Here is a 12916-nt window from a genome sequence, read left to right as displayed (position 1 = left end):
AGATATGAAAACCAACTTGAATAATTTATCTCTAATAATATTAACATGTGCTGAAATGAAATATATAAACTAGTTTTTTAAGACTTTTAATTTAGTAACTGATTTAGTAATTTCAGAAGCTTTCATCATCCTGGAAGTCATTCTCTTCTTTTCCTAAAATTGTAGGTGTATTTTTTATCTCTGTGTATAGGACCATTTCACTTCTCCGGATGAATACGATGACCCCACTGTGCTCTACGAAGCCATTGTGTCTCATGAGAAGAACCTCGTCATAGCCCACGAAGGGGACCCTGCGTGGCGGAGTGCAGTCCTCGCCAACTCACCCTCCCTGCTTGCTCTGCGGCACGTCATGGATGACGGCGCCAACGAGTACAAGATCATCATGCTCAACAGACGCTACCTTAGCTTCAGGGTCATTAAAGTAAGGTTTGGAGGCACACGTTTGCCTCTGAAAACAATGGAACTTAGATAACTGTGTCCAAACTTTTAAAAAGTAATTGAAACTCTTTTATAGAAAACAAAAATAATGACCATACTACATTAACGTTTATTGTTTTTGAGCTCTTAATTTATTTTGTCAGTAATTTACTCTGTCCTCTGAAATTTTTTCATGTGCCATAAAGCCTTACATTTTTTGCTTATTTCTCTCTTGGCAGTCTCTTGCCTGTTATATGTGCTCTTGGGGAAGCATCTCTTCCTAAAATGTCAGCACTGTATTGCTAATAAGATGTGATTCCTAGGTTGCAAAATAATACTACAGCTTGTACTTCACAGTAGCTAACTGTAAATGGTTCACTCTAACTTGCTGTTTTGTTTTGTTGTTTTTTTTAAGCATCTCAGGGCTTTAGGAGGCTTAATCTCTGACATTTTATTTTGATAGTTTGTAATGTTTTTTCTTCATTTAATCAGCCCCCAAAATCACAAACATCCTTTCGACTCTAAATGTTTGTTACCTCTCATTTCTATCAAAAATATTTATTATCCTAGTTACAAAATTCAGTGCTTCACCAATTTAGAAAACTAAATGGACTACATTTTACTTGGTATTTTTACAAGACAGCAGAGGGAAGAGCTCTGTAGGTGTTTATTATTTAATAGCCTAATGACAGTGGAAAATAGTTAACTCCTGTTCAGATGTGACCTGCTTATATTTGTTTCCTGCTTTTCACAGTTGGTTATCGTAATGTCTTTTATGTCCCTCCCATTTCCACTCTTCTGTTTATATAAATTTTATTCTTGGCCCTTTAACCTAATTCCCATGTGTTCTGGTTTTCAGGTGAATAAGGAGTGTGTCCGAGGCCTTTGGGCAGGGCAACAGCAGGAACTTGTTTTCCTACGTAACCGTAACCCGGAGAGAGGTAGCATCCAAAATGCCAAGCAAGCTCTGAGGAACATGATAAACTCATCTTGTGACCAGCCTATTGGCTACCCGATCTTCGTCTCACCCCTGACAACTTCTTACTCTGACAGCCATGAACAGCTTAAAGAAATTCTTGGGGGACCTATCAGCTTGGGAAATATCAGAAACTTCGTAGTGTCAACCTGGCACAGGTGAGCCCTAGGACTGCCTTTTCCAGTGGTGGTGTGTCCTGACCCGCTTAGTCTAGGCAGTGTGCATTAGCACCACCTGGAAAGATTGTAGGAAAAGTACAGATGCCACGGTACAATAAAAACCTGTTACACCTGAGCTTCATGAAGTAGAACCTGAGCATTTGTATCTGCAAACTCTTATTAAGTAAATCTAATGTACAGTAGTCTGGTCAGGAACCACTGCTCTAGCATTTAGTAGAACCTTGGATAATTCCCTCCTTGTAGTTTTTTAAACTCTCTATTGCAGCTTATTGCCACTATTAGAATGTGTGGGTCAGCAAACAGGGCAAATGAGAGAAAAATAAAAGAAACTGGTGCAAGTCGATTACATTCTTTTTGTATTCCGTTCCAGCAGTAGGGGGAGCATGCTGTCCATGTTGAAACTCCTCCTTGTGAGGTGCAGAGATACTGCTGCCATTTTAACAGTTAGTCAGCACTCACATCTCAGATATTTAGTATCTTCAAGTATGCACATGAATTTTTTTCCTCTGCCTTTTGTGTGGTAAATTATGATATATGGTGCAGGAACATCATAATTTGATGGATGGCAAAGAAAAATCTCAGATTAAGAGTTGTTCAGATCCTTAAATATCAAAACTTAATCCAAAACAAGACTAGAGCAGCAGACTCAGAAATAGGTGTTTTAAAATTCTTCCAGGAATACCCAGCATTAAAGAGTAAAATTTCACCATTTTAACGTCTACCCCTATTCAAACAGAGGGAAGAATACAAACCAGGGTAGTGTTCAAAGAAGTTTTCTTTTCAAAACATACGTGTTGTGCTGGAATTGCCTTGTTTGCCCAGGACTGAGTGGTTTTCTGGGATGCAGGATTTTCAGTGCCAAACTGAGACAGTTGTGGGCAAGCCAGGAGAGTTGGTCACCCTACGTTTTAAAAAAGAGAAGAGGGCTTCCCTGGTGGCGCAGTGGTTGAGAGTCCACCTGCCAATGCAGGGGACGCGGGTTCGTGCCCCGGTCCGGGAGGATCCCACATGCCGCGGAGCGGCTGGGCCCGTGAGCCATGGCCACTGAGCCTGTGCGTCCGGAGCCTGTGCTCCACAACGGGAGAGGCCACAACAGTGAGAGGCCCGTGTACCGCAAAAAAATAAAAAAATAAAAAAGAGAAGAAAAATTATTACAGCAGTTCTCTTCAGGTGTGCTACAGAATAAATTAGGTTTAATTTAAATCAATTAGGTATCGTGGGTTGTATACAGTGACAAGGATACTATTTCCAGCTGAGATCTTAATGGAACAACTTGTTATGTGCAGTTCTTTGTTATGGTGTAGAAGAGATGATAGAGTGTAGTGTAAAAGTGAAGTTGATTAGAAGAACGGAGGCAGTGAGTATGAGGGAGATACGCGAACATCATAGACTCTTTTGCTGCTTAATGTTGATTGCCCCATGAAGATTTCCAAAGGTGAACATTAGTAGCATTAAATGTTCGGAATACAGTACCTATCTTGAAGTGATCTTGGGACCATGCCTCCTACTCCGGTGTTTGTTCCTAGGTTAAGGAAAGGTTGTGGAGCTGGCTGTAACAGTGGTGGCAATATTGAAGATTCTGATGCTGGAGGTGGAGCCTTTTGCACTAGTAACAGTGCGACAACTGCCAATGATCCCCACAGCAGTGCATCCCAAGGAAGCACTGGAAACCCAGGCCAGGGACCGGGAGCAGGACTCCATCCGCCTGTCACATCTTACCCTCCAGCACTAGGTAATGTGAAACAGAATTATGTGTGTAACGTCAGCCTCTCAACTGTGGGGTTCAGGTAGTATGTGTGTATAAAGAGGGTGACATATTACCTACTTAGAAATATATAAATAGAATGTTTTGTTTGATTCCCAATAGGACGTTATCCTACTTGTTTATATTAATCATTTAATATATATAAATATACACCATTTGAAATAGCATTTCTTTGAAAGTATCATTTTTAAAGGCCAATAATAGTTAACTAATATAATTTACTTCTCTCCTGTTGAACAACGATTTGGTTTCTTCTGAGTGTTGTAATAATCTTTGTATATAAATCTTTGTAATCACTTATTATTTTCTTAGGCTGGAAACTTTAAAAATGGAATCAAGTCAAAGTTTGAGAATATTTAAATATGAGAATATTTAAGATATGATACATAATGCCAAAAATCTTTCCAGAATTCTTTTTTATTTCTTTTACACCAATTGGTACTCTGACCAGTCGTCTAGAGGAATGCCCAGCTTTGAGTATCATTGTTTCCACCTCTGCTGCCTGCTCTCTCAGAGAGACAGGAGGAGGGGGGTGGTCTTTAGTTGCATATTTTTAATTTGCATTGCTCTAATAATACCTGAGGTTGGAAACTTTTAAATGAGTTTATCAGATCTTCTTTCTGAAGTAATGTTAAGTCTCTTGCCCATTTTTCCACTTGGTTACCTTTTTCTTATTTGTATATTCTGGATTGGAACTCTTGGTCAGTTTTCTGTACCACAGACATCTTTTTCCATTCTGTATCTTGGCTTTCCCTTCTCTTTCTGTGAAGAGTGGCTTGCCTTTTTTTGTTAAGTTCTTAATTTTTGTGTAGAGCAATTTACTGATCTTTTCCTTTATGATTAATACTTTTTGTATCCTATTTAAGAAATTTTTCCTTATCCCAAAGGAAGCTATTCTTTTACTAATTTGCCTTTTACATGAGAGCTGTAATCCACCTGGCATACAGCAGGACTCAGGTCTTACCTGTTCCGGGATGGCTGGTCGGTTGATCCAGCACTGTCCTTTCCCCCTCTGTTTTGCATGGATCAGATGAAGTTTTAAAAACATTTACTTAAAATGATTCAAAAAAATGTAATGGCACTGGAATTGTTAAGACTCTAAATAGGTGTGTGATCGACACTTTGTTATGTTCTTTTTTAACTTCTGAGTGAAAACCTAAAACTGCCAGTGTTCTTTAAATACACCTTTTACTTTTAACATTGATTAGCTCTTTTTATTTTCAGATTAAAAAGTACATGTAGTTATTTTTCAATATAATTGATAATAATTTTCTAATAATCTTCGCATCGCTCTTCACAAATCTGAAGAATCCTATCGAGCCATTAGAAGAAAGGACACAGGATAACCTACTATTTAGTATCACTGATCATTCATATTCAGTAGTGATCCCTTAATGTACATGCATATTACAGTGTGGCATCACTGTGCCTCTATAGGTAGTATAGCTTGTCATTGGGATAGATTGAAAGGGCATTAATACTGTATTTTGAGAAATAGTAGCTACAGAGCTTGCCACATAGTAGATCCTTAATAAATATTTCTCACTGTCTCATTTCTATGAGATATTCATGTATTCTGAAATATTTCAGTGAAAGAAATTTTAGGATTTATCTCAACCTAAATACCTGCTATTTCCTATAAATTATTTAATTGTATTTTTTTTATGCCCCAGAATTTGAATTTTAAAAAGCTTCAGCAAATAGAAATTATGTTACAAAAACCACATAAGAAAATAGATCTCAGATATTTATCTCTTTTTGGCAACTTTAAAAGTTTTAGGTATAAATATTAAATTCAGTAAATTCACCAACTAATTTAAGGTGCGAGGCTTAAGGGAGAAAGTCTTAGAAACTACTGAAGAAGCAGTTGTGTTTGGGTCATCCCACTGAGAAGGAGCGCTGCTGTTGTTTCTCCCTCCCCAGCCGCTAGCCACAGCTCTCACTCTGTGCAGTCCAGCCTGGTCCGGCAGTCCCCTGCCCGGGCCTCTGTAGCCAGCCAGTCGTCATACTGCTATAGCAGCCGGCACTCATCTCTCCGGATGTCCACCACGGGATTTGTGCCTTGTCGGCGCTCTTCCACCAGCCAGATATCGCTTCGCAACTTACCGTCATCCATCCAGTCCCGCCTCTCTGTGGTGAACCAGATGGAACCCTCCAGTCAGAGCGGCCCGGCCTGTGTGCAGCATGGCCTGCCTTCCTCTAGCAGCTCCAGCCAAAGCATCCCAGCCTGCAAGCATCACACCCTCGTGGGCTTTCTTGGGACAGACGGTGGTCAGAGCAGTGCCGCTGATACGCAGCCCGGCAACACCTTAAGTCCTGCCAATAATTCCCATGCCAAAAAGGGGGAGGTGATTTACAGAGTCCAGGTGAGTAAGCCCACGGTTCTTCTTGCACTGTTTCTCTTACTCGTTTGTTTTTATTTCTTGTTTTTTTGAGTGAAGGACTCTTGTGAAGACACACCTTATATTGCTTAGTCTGAAGACTAGAACAGTTTTGAATGTTGAAAAAATGTTTCTGCCAGTATAAAAACTGAAAGCAAGCAGTTTTTCACTGGTGGTATTTGTTCCCTCTTCAGCATGGTTATGTGGCCATTGCAGTTAAGGTCTCCTAGGAGGCTAAAAGGAGTTCAGGTGGCTCTTTAGGTGGTTTTTTATTCCGTTATAGTCAGTGGAGAATTTGAGACACTGTGAAAGAAATTCTGTTTGGGATTATATAATTATTTGTCATCGAGGGGAAAGTGAATTTTTGAATTCATTCATTCATTTTTGAATGAATGATCCATATTTATTTATACTGCAGATTGTGGATCCCAGTCAGATTCTGGATGGGATCAACCTGTCAAAAAGGAAAGAGCTGCAGTGGCCTGATGAGGGTATTCGGTTAAAAGCTGGGAGAAACAGCTGGAAAGACTGGAGTCCCCAGGAGGGCATGGAAGGCCACGTAAGTTCTCCTATGAAGCTGGTGCTCTGACTTTTTTGTAGCCTGACTGGTATGCCTGGTTTTTAGCTGATTTATGTACTTATGCTTAATTACCAAACTGAATTACTACCTCTAATCTTAAGGATAGAGTCTGTGAGTGTATTCAGGGTCTCTGCCACTAACTGCTTGTTTTATTCTGAATCATTAGGTGATTCACCGTTGGGTGCCTTGCAGCAGAGATCCAGGTACTAGATCCCACATCGACAAGACAGTACTTCTGGTTCAGATTGAAGATAAATACGTGACTGTAATCGAAACTGGGGTACTAGAACTTGGGGCTGAAGTGTGAGCCAGTGTTTTATAACTTCATTTCTTTTCCCTCAAAATTCCAAGAGATTGGAAAAAAAGAGGAGCGAGCAGAAGATGCCTGCAGGTATCCCTTTGATCCTGTAGGAGAGACTTGAACATAGAGTGGGCTTGGTTAAGCACCTCTCCTTCGCCCTTCACCCTGACTCCTGTCACTGTCTCCATCCCCAAATAAAGCTGAAATATTTTTTTAAGTTAGCTGCTGAGAAAACATCGTGCATGAAGGATAAAGTTCTGTTAAAATACATCCTTAAAAAAAGTTTTTTCCTATGCATTGCCTATGCTTTAAATCAACAAACTCTTGCTTTCTAAACTATGATCTCATATTTTTCTAATTTTTTTGCCAAAAATAATTGCCATGTTTTGTCATAAAACATGAAATCCATTTACCTTGATTTTTAAAAACAGACAAGTGTAGAAACCTTCAGTTTGACATATAGCAGTATAAAAGTTTAATGTACAGTGAAAAAGACTATGAACAGACATAGATTTATCTTATTCCTTGAGCGCTAAAAACTTTAATGAAAAAAACTGCACTAATTTTTTACAATGCACTATAAAGTCTGAGATTTCTCAGAACATTTATTTATATATAAAAATAAAATACCATTATTTAAATTGCCTTTGGGATTAACCCCTTCCCTTTCCTTATACGTAGCAGGAACTGTGCTGCTCATTTTTCTTTAGTAGTCTGTACTTCATGCCAGTCCACTGGATGTTTCCTTTAAAATGAATACTTAATCTCAAGATACACGTAGCTTCATCACTGGCATTTCCCGGAGCCAGTTAGTCAGTGACTCAGTCCCGTGAACACTCCTGCCAGCTCCTGTGTCCACATTTCAGATGGGCTCCAACACTGTGTGCGTCCCAGCTACCCTGTTTCTCCCACTTGGGACAAGTTCTGCTGGGGTCAGTTCTGGGAAGAAAAAATACTTTTGCTTTTCAAAGAAGAAGGTGAACGTCCTGGAATTTAAAGAAAGGATGGATTGCCTTTTATTTTAAGAGTTCTTAGCTCTTGAAGTTATTCACATGCAGTTCAGTTAATCAAGTAAAAGTTTTTCAAACAAAATTATCCAAATGGTGCAGTTCTTATTGTTATATCCCTCTTTAAAACTTTGCCTATTATTTTCCTCCTCTCTTCTTATTCTATTACTTGAATTTTATTTCCTGTGATTTATAGTGTGTAGCTGTAATTTGGAATATTTATAACTGTGATGAACTTGACTTAATTCATATGTTGTCTCATAACTTAAATTTTATTGGTTTTTTTTTTTAAATGTATGTATTCAGGGAAATATATAACTCAGATTTACAATTAGACTAGGTGGGAACTGCAGTTTAGATTTAATTTTCAACATATGGCGTTTTTTAAATCCTTCAGAAAATTTTTCTCCTTTTGTGTGAAACTCCAAAGAAGACTGTACATCTGAGCATTTAGGAGCAGCCATCTTTCTGCCCCCGTGAATGGAAAGTAAAAAGAAGTAGGTGAAGTTAATTTCAGTCATACATTTTGTTTAGTCCATTATATCCAAAGTATTGCTATTTCAGCATGTGGTACTAGCCGTATTTCAGGTACTTGCTAGCCACATGTGCTTAGTGGTTACTGTATTGGACAGTGTGGGTTTAAAGTGTCTTCTGATGAGGTGAGAGGAGATAGAAGCTGTTTTTCCTCCTAATTCTGATGTAGATCTTACAGTATCACATGACACTTCAGTGGAAGGAATGAAAGCTAAGGAAGTAAATAGCTAATATATAGCCTCTGATTGCATTTTCACTCCAAAACCGATTTACTTTTCCTTTTTCCAATTTTAAATTTTTGTGGGTATTCAGGAGCCAATGTGCCTTGTGTTGAGGTTTCCAGACTTCACACACTTTGCAGAATTTACTGTTGAAAAACTTTTTGTCAAATGATTTACTGAACATTTACACAAAGGTACCCTTTCTAAATTGACCAGTTAAAATGTATTTTTCCTGATGCTGTCATTGTTCTGTGTTTGCCTTATTTTGGCAAATCTACAATATGCCATTAAGGTTCAGGTTCTTCTTTTTTCTTCTGAAACTGAATATATGATCTGTTTGTCTATCTGTATTATCTAAAATCCTCTCAGAGGAATTATGCTCCCTGCTGCTTGTTCCCTTTCTGAGATGAATATGATCTCTTCATGGTCATTGCCTAGATGAGAAGATAAGTGGAGCCTTTCCAGTCTTAAATAGAAGATACTTCATTTTCCTACACAGAGAAAAAGAAAAAACCTGAACTTCAAATGTTTAAGACTAAAACATATAGTCTTTTTAAAATCATAATACTTTTCTAATAATTGCATCAGGGGAAGCATTGATAATTAAAGAAGGAGTCATGTCTTAAAAATAATTGGAACTAAAGTATAATACAGAAATATACACACTTTCATTAATTAAGTTGATTATACATGTCTTATTCAACCCTGTCCCCTGCCACCCCACACCCCCTTGGAGATTAGTGAGCTGTTCATTTAGATTCCCTGCTTAGCCTTTTTGATTAGTATATAAGACTCCATTATACGCACATTAGCGTCTTTAGTTCACAGTTGCCAAAACGTTCAGAGTTCCATAATTTGAAAGTAAAAATATGTAATTAAAACGCTAGTTTTTTTCATTTGCTTTAAATAGTTTTATTGATATCTTTCGGGTTTTTTTTCTTGTTTGATTTTGCTTTTTCCCCCTTTAGAGAGAGTTCTGGAATAAGTTATAAATTCCTAGCTCTTTTGCTGTTGTTGTTATTCAGTGTTAAAAATCATTTTATAACTCAAATTTTTGGTTAATCTTCCAGTTTATAACTTGGTGTAAGCCCTATTTTTACACCATTTTTCAATACTTGATAAAACTTTATATGTTCACTTTTTTCTAAAGAACTATAATTTTTCCAAAAGTCTAGATTAATACAAGATGTTGATCTTTAAGGGACTTGGGAGAGTAGGTGGTGAGGCTCTATATTTTTAAGGTAAAAGGAGATTAATTACCTTTCAGGAAATTAGCGAACAGACTTATCAGTGTTCTGCCTTCTTTGAGTTTCCATTACTGGAAGATTAACTTCCATTAGATTTGAAGTTGTTTTTTTTTTTAATATTTCAAGTAAATCTGAGATACTTCTACAGACCCTTGAAGCAGAATTAGTCAGACAAGATTTCTCTCCCGAGTGAACTATGGAAAATTACTCTGTGTACCAAATGTCAGGCAGTGGAAATACAAGTTTTTACGTAAGAAACAACAGCTCATTAAAAAGATGTATTTTTCTTCCTGGGTTAGTTTACTTTTCCATCTCATATGAAAATATAAGAAAAAACAGCCTCAAATCTAAGCAAGGGTAGCTTAGCCTTAACGAATCCCACTTTGCTTCTGAGCAGTATCCTTCTGCCTCTGCTTAGGAAATCTTCATGTGGTGGATTGCTGCACTGAGTCCCATTCATCCAGAACTGAGTCTTTTAAACTTACATTTGCCCAGAGGCTAAGGTTATTGTTTTCTTTCAAAACTCTTCCCTCCCAAATATGTGACTTGAGAAGAAGATAACAATAATTTTGCATGAGAATTCTTTGCATTTATGTTTACTAGCTACAAAACTATAAAAGGCTGCCCGCGTTGTGATTGACTTTTGTGTTTGTTTTCATTACTTTTTCATGAATATGGACACAGCCCCCCCTTTTTTTTAAAGTCCTCAATATTCATTCTTGTTCTTTTTTGTAGTATATTTTAATCACGTAAAATTACTTTGCTTGGACACAGACCAAGGGTAAGATGTCATTCAAGGCTAAGATGATACTTGGAGCCTATTAATGGACTTTGAACTTTCTGTTTCAGTCATATATGGAAATTGAGTTTTATTTATCTGGAGAAAGAGGAAAATTAGCTATTACCGTGTATTTGTGCAGCATAAATTTTAATATTACGTTGGATATGTATAGTTTTTTTTTAAATTAAGTATTAAAAAACCAGCCTCTCTTTTCTTCACTTCATTTTTTTAAAAAAATCTGGTTCATATATACCTAGTCCTTCTCATTTGTTTAGGTGATTGGAGAGAAGTTAATTATTATACAAATAGATCTGGTAGGTATGTGAGTGAAGTATTAATTTTGTTTGAAACAGATGTATATTTTCTGCTTTGAATCACCTCTCCAGAGTCATCTTGTCAAGAATTATGTGTGATAAGAATTTCTCTTTACTGCCTATCAGCCACATATTCTTTCTGAATTAGAGAAAATAAGTTCTATTTGTGAACTGAACTTCATTATCTGCCGTTTTATGGAAGCAGCATAACATTCTTTGGGGGACCAGAGCTGAGTGTCATCACAAGGTTACATGACAGCTCTCTTCTAAGGCACACCTATTATATAGGGTTATACCTTTTTTCTATGCTTCAGCTCTGCACCTGACAATTTATGATTCAGAGGATCCAAGCTAGAAGGAAGAAATGTCATCTAAGATTGTGATAAGGATGAATTCCTGCGTGGTATCTGCACAGATGGGGTGATACCCTGGAATTCGAAGCAGAGTAGTAGTGGAGAATGAGATGGCTGCTCCAGATGACTCTTGGATTTAGTGTAATTGTGGTTAAACACGATTTTTTATATATGAAACTTGATTCTACAACCAAAATAATAGAAATGGGGGGAAAAATCATGTCTGCTTATGCTTTTTTAAAGTTTATTATAGTTTAAGTAAAAATAAATTGTAAAAAATGATTACCTTAACCCTGTACAAGTCTGGCAATGAGCTCTGCATGAGGAAATGGAAGAAAGAATACTGAAAATGATTCCAGGAAGGTAGGTGGGAGGAAGGAGAATGGTTTTCCCTTTTCTGATCATGGGCTCTGAAAGTATTCATTGCCTCTACCAGCATTCAGTATAAACCAGAGATAAGAATATATGTACTCACGTGTGTCTGTGAGTGTGTGTGTGTGCGCGTGTCTGAGTGTTTGTTATTCTAAACAGCTTGTAAATACGGTAGATGTTTAAAATGGAAACTAAAAGCTGAGATTGTTTTTTCTTTGCAAATATATTGCATCAAAGATACAGTATCGACAGTGGATAAAACACGGAGGAAATAAATTTTTTTTCATTTTGCCTTCTGTCCATTTTTGTCAAATTAAGAAAAATCAGAGTTTACCATATTAAGCTCTGCCTAGCATATTTTAAAAACATGTACTTGGTTCTGAAAATAATCATTTTAAACAGAAGCTTTGGCCTATTAACATGGGATTCAGCTTATAATAGAAATGTATAAATTTCATAATAAAAGGATAGCTTTTCACACTTGGCAGAAAGGTTGTAGTTTACATCTTCTGAACTTATCTGAATGTGTCCTATTAATGATATAATATCAGATGGAACATGTAGGATGATGGATGAAAATGCGTACATGTTCACTGTATCACACTAAATTACAGTACAGAACATACAGGTTATAGTCATCAAAATCAGACAAATGCTAACTTGGTGTGTGTACTAACCCACTGATTTCATGTATAATACTTCAAGAAAATGCAAGCTGACTTACAATGATAATAGATATACTCTTGACTGAGTCACTTAACTATATGAGTCATTTTAACTATAAATAACAACCAAAGCCAGCAGGGTGCAGGTGACGTGCCATTGGCATCAGAGTCCCAAACAGTTTGCTGTCTTCCTGCCCAGGATCACAGTGGCACACCTAGAAATGTAATGGCATTTAGTCTTATAGGATCTTATAGGACAGTATTTTTTCTAGTGACAGGAAACATGCTGGTTAAATGAAACACATCTTCAAAGAAAGGGATTTTCTGTGTATGTGATCTACATTAATCTTAGAGCCAGAGATTCAAAAGGGAGTTGACCTGAAATTTGGGTCCCCTAAAAGCTCTTCGTCGTTCGTAAAGTGCAGTTTACTTAGGATTTTTTTTTCTCCTAAAGGATCCGAAAATGTTGGCCTGTAACCGATGAATCTCACCATGTAGGTGCATTTTCCTCTGGGGAAGGTAAAACACACCTTGTGAAGTAAGGACATGACGAAATGATGGCTTTTGGGGTATTGGGGTATTCATTCAGCACTTACTATATAAAACGTTTGTTTTATTCCCCTTTTCCCCCATTCATATGTGCTTATTAAAGAAAACTAAATATGATTAACTTCATGCTTCGAAAAATGTAATTTGGTACAAGAGGATCCCTAGATCGCTCTGTAATTTCTCAGGATATATATTAACAGCAAGTGGTAAGAGGTGAATCCGTCTTATCTGAAAGCCTTTTAAGAAACCATTCAGTTTCAGTGCCCAGTAAACT

General features: G+C 37.3%; 1 protein-coding gene across 7 annotated transcripts in view; it reads left to right on the top strand.

Annotated features, from left to right (window-relative positions):
- Positions 1–12669, top strand: part of PCNX1 (pecanex 1) — a 171938-nt gene extending 159269 nt beyond the window's left edge. For 5 of the 7 annotated variants that reach the window (XM_079913211.1, XM_079913210.1, XM_079913207.1 and 2 more), the window contains 6 exons: positions 191–421; positions 1277–1551; positions 3099–3304; positions 5261–5703; positions 6137–6277; positions 6465–11719. In XM_079913211.1, the coding sequence (XP_079769337.1) occupies positions 191–421; positions 1277–1551; positions 3099–3304; positions 5261–5703; positions 6137–6277; positions 6465–6605 (1437 nt within the window). In that variant the 3' untranslated portion in view covers positions 6606–11719. Of the gene's footprint in view, positions 1–190; positions 422–1276; positions 1552–3098; positions 3305–5260; positions 5704–6136; positions 6278–6464; positions 11720–12547 lie in introns of those variants that run through there. The other 2 variants (XR_013827110.1, XM_079913209.1) reach the window with 2 other exon arrangements.
- The last annotated feature ends 247 nt before the right edge of the window (positions 12670–12916 follow it).

This window comes from Stenella coeruleoalba (assembly GCF_951394435.1).
Source record: "Stenella coeruleoalba genome assembly, chromosome: 2".
NCBI lineage: Eukaryota > Metazoa > Chordata > Mammalia > Artiodactyla > Delphinidae > Stenella > Stenella coeruleoalba.
This window is presented reverse-complemented; position numbering and strand designations above follow the sequence as displayed.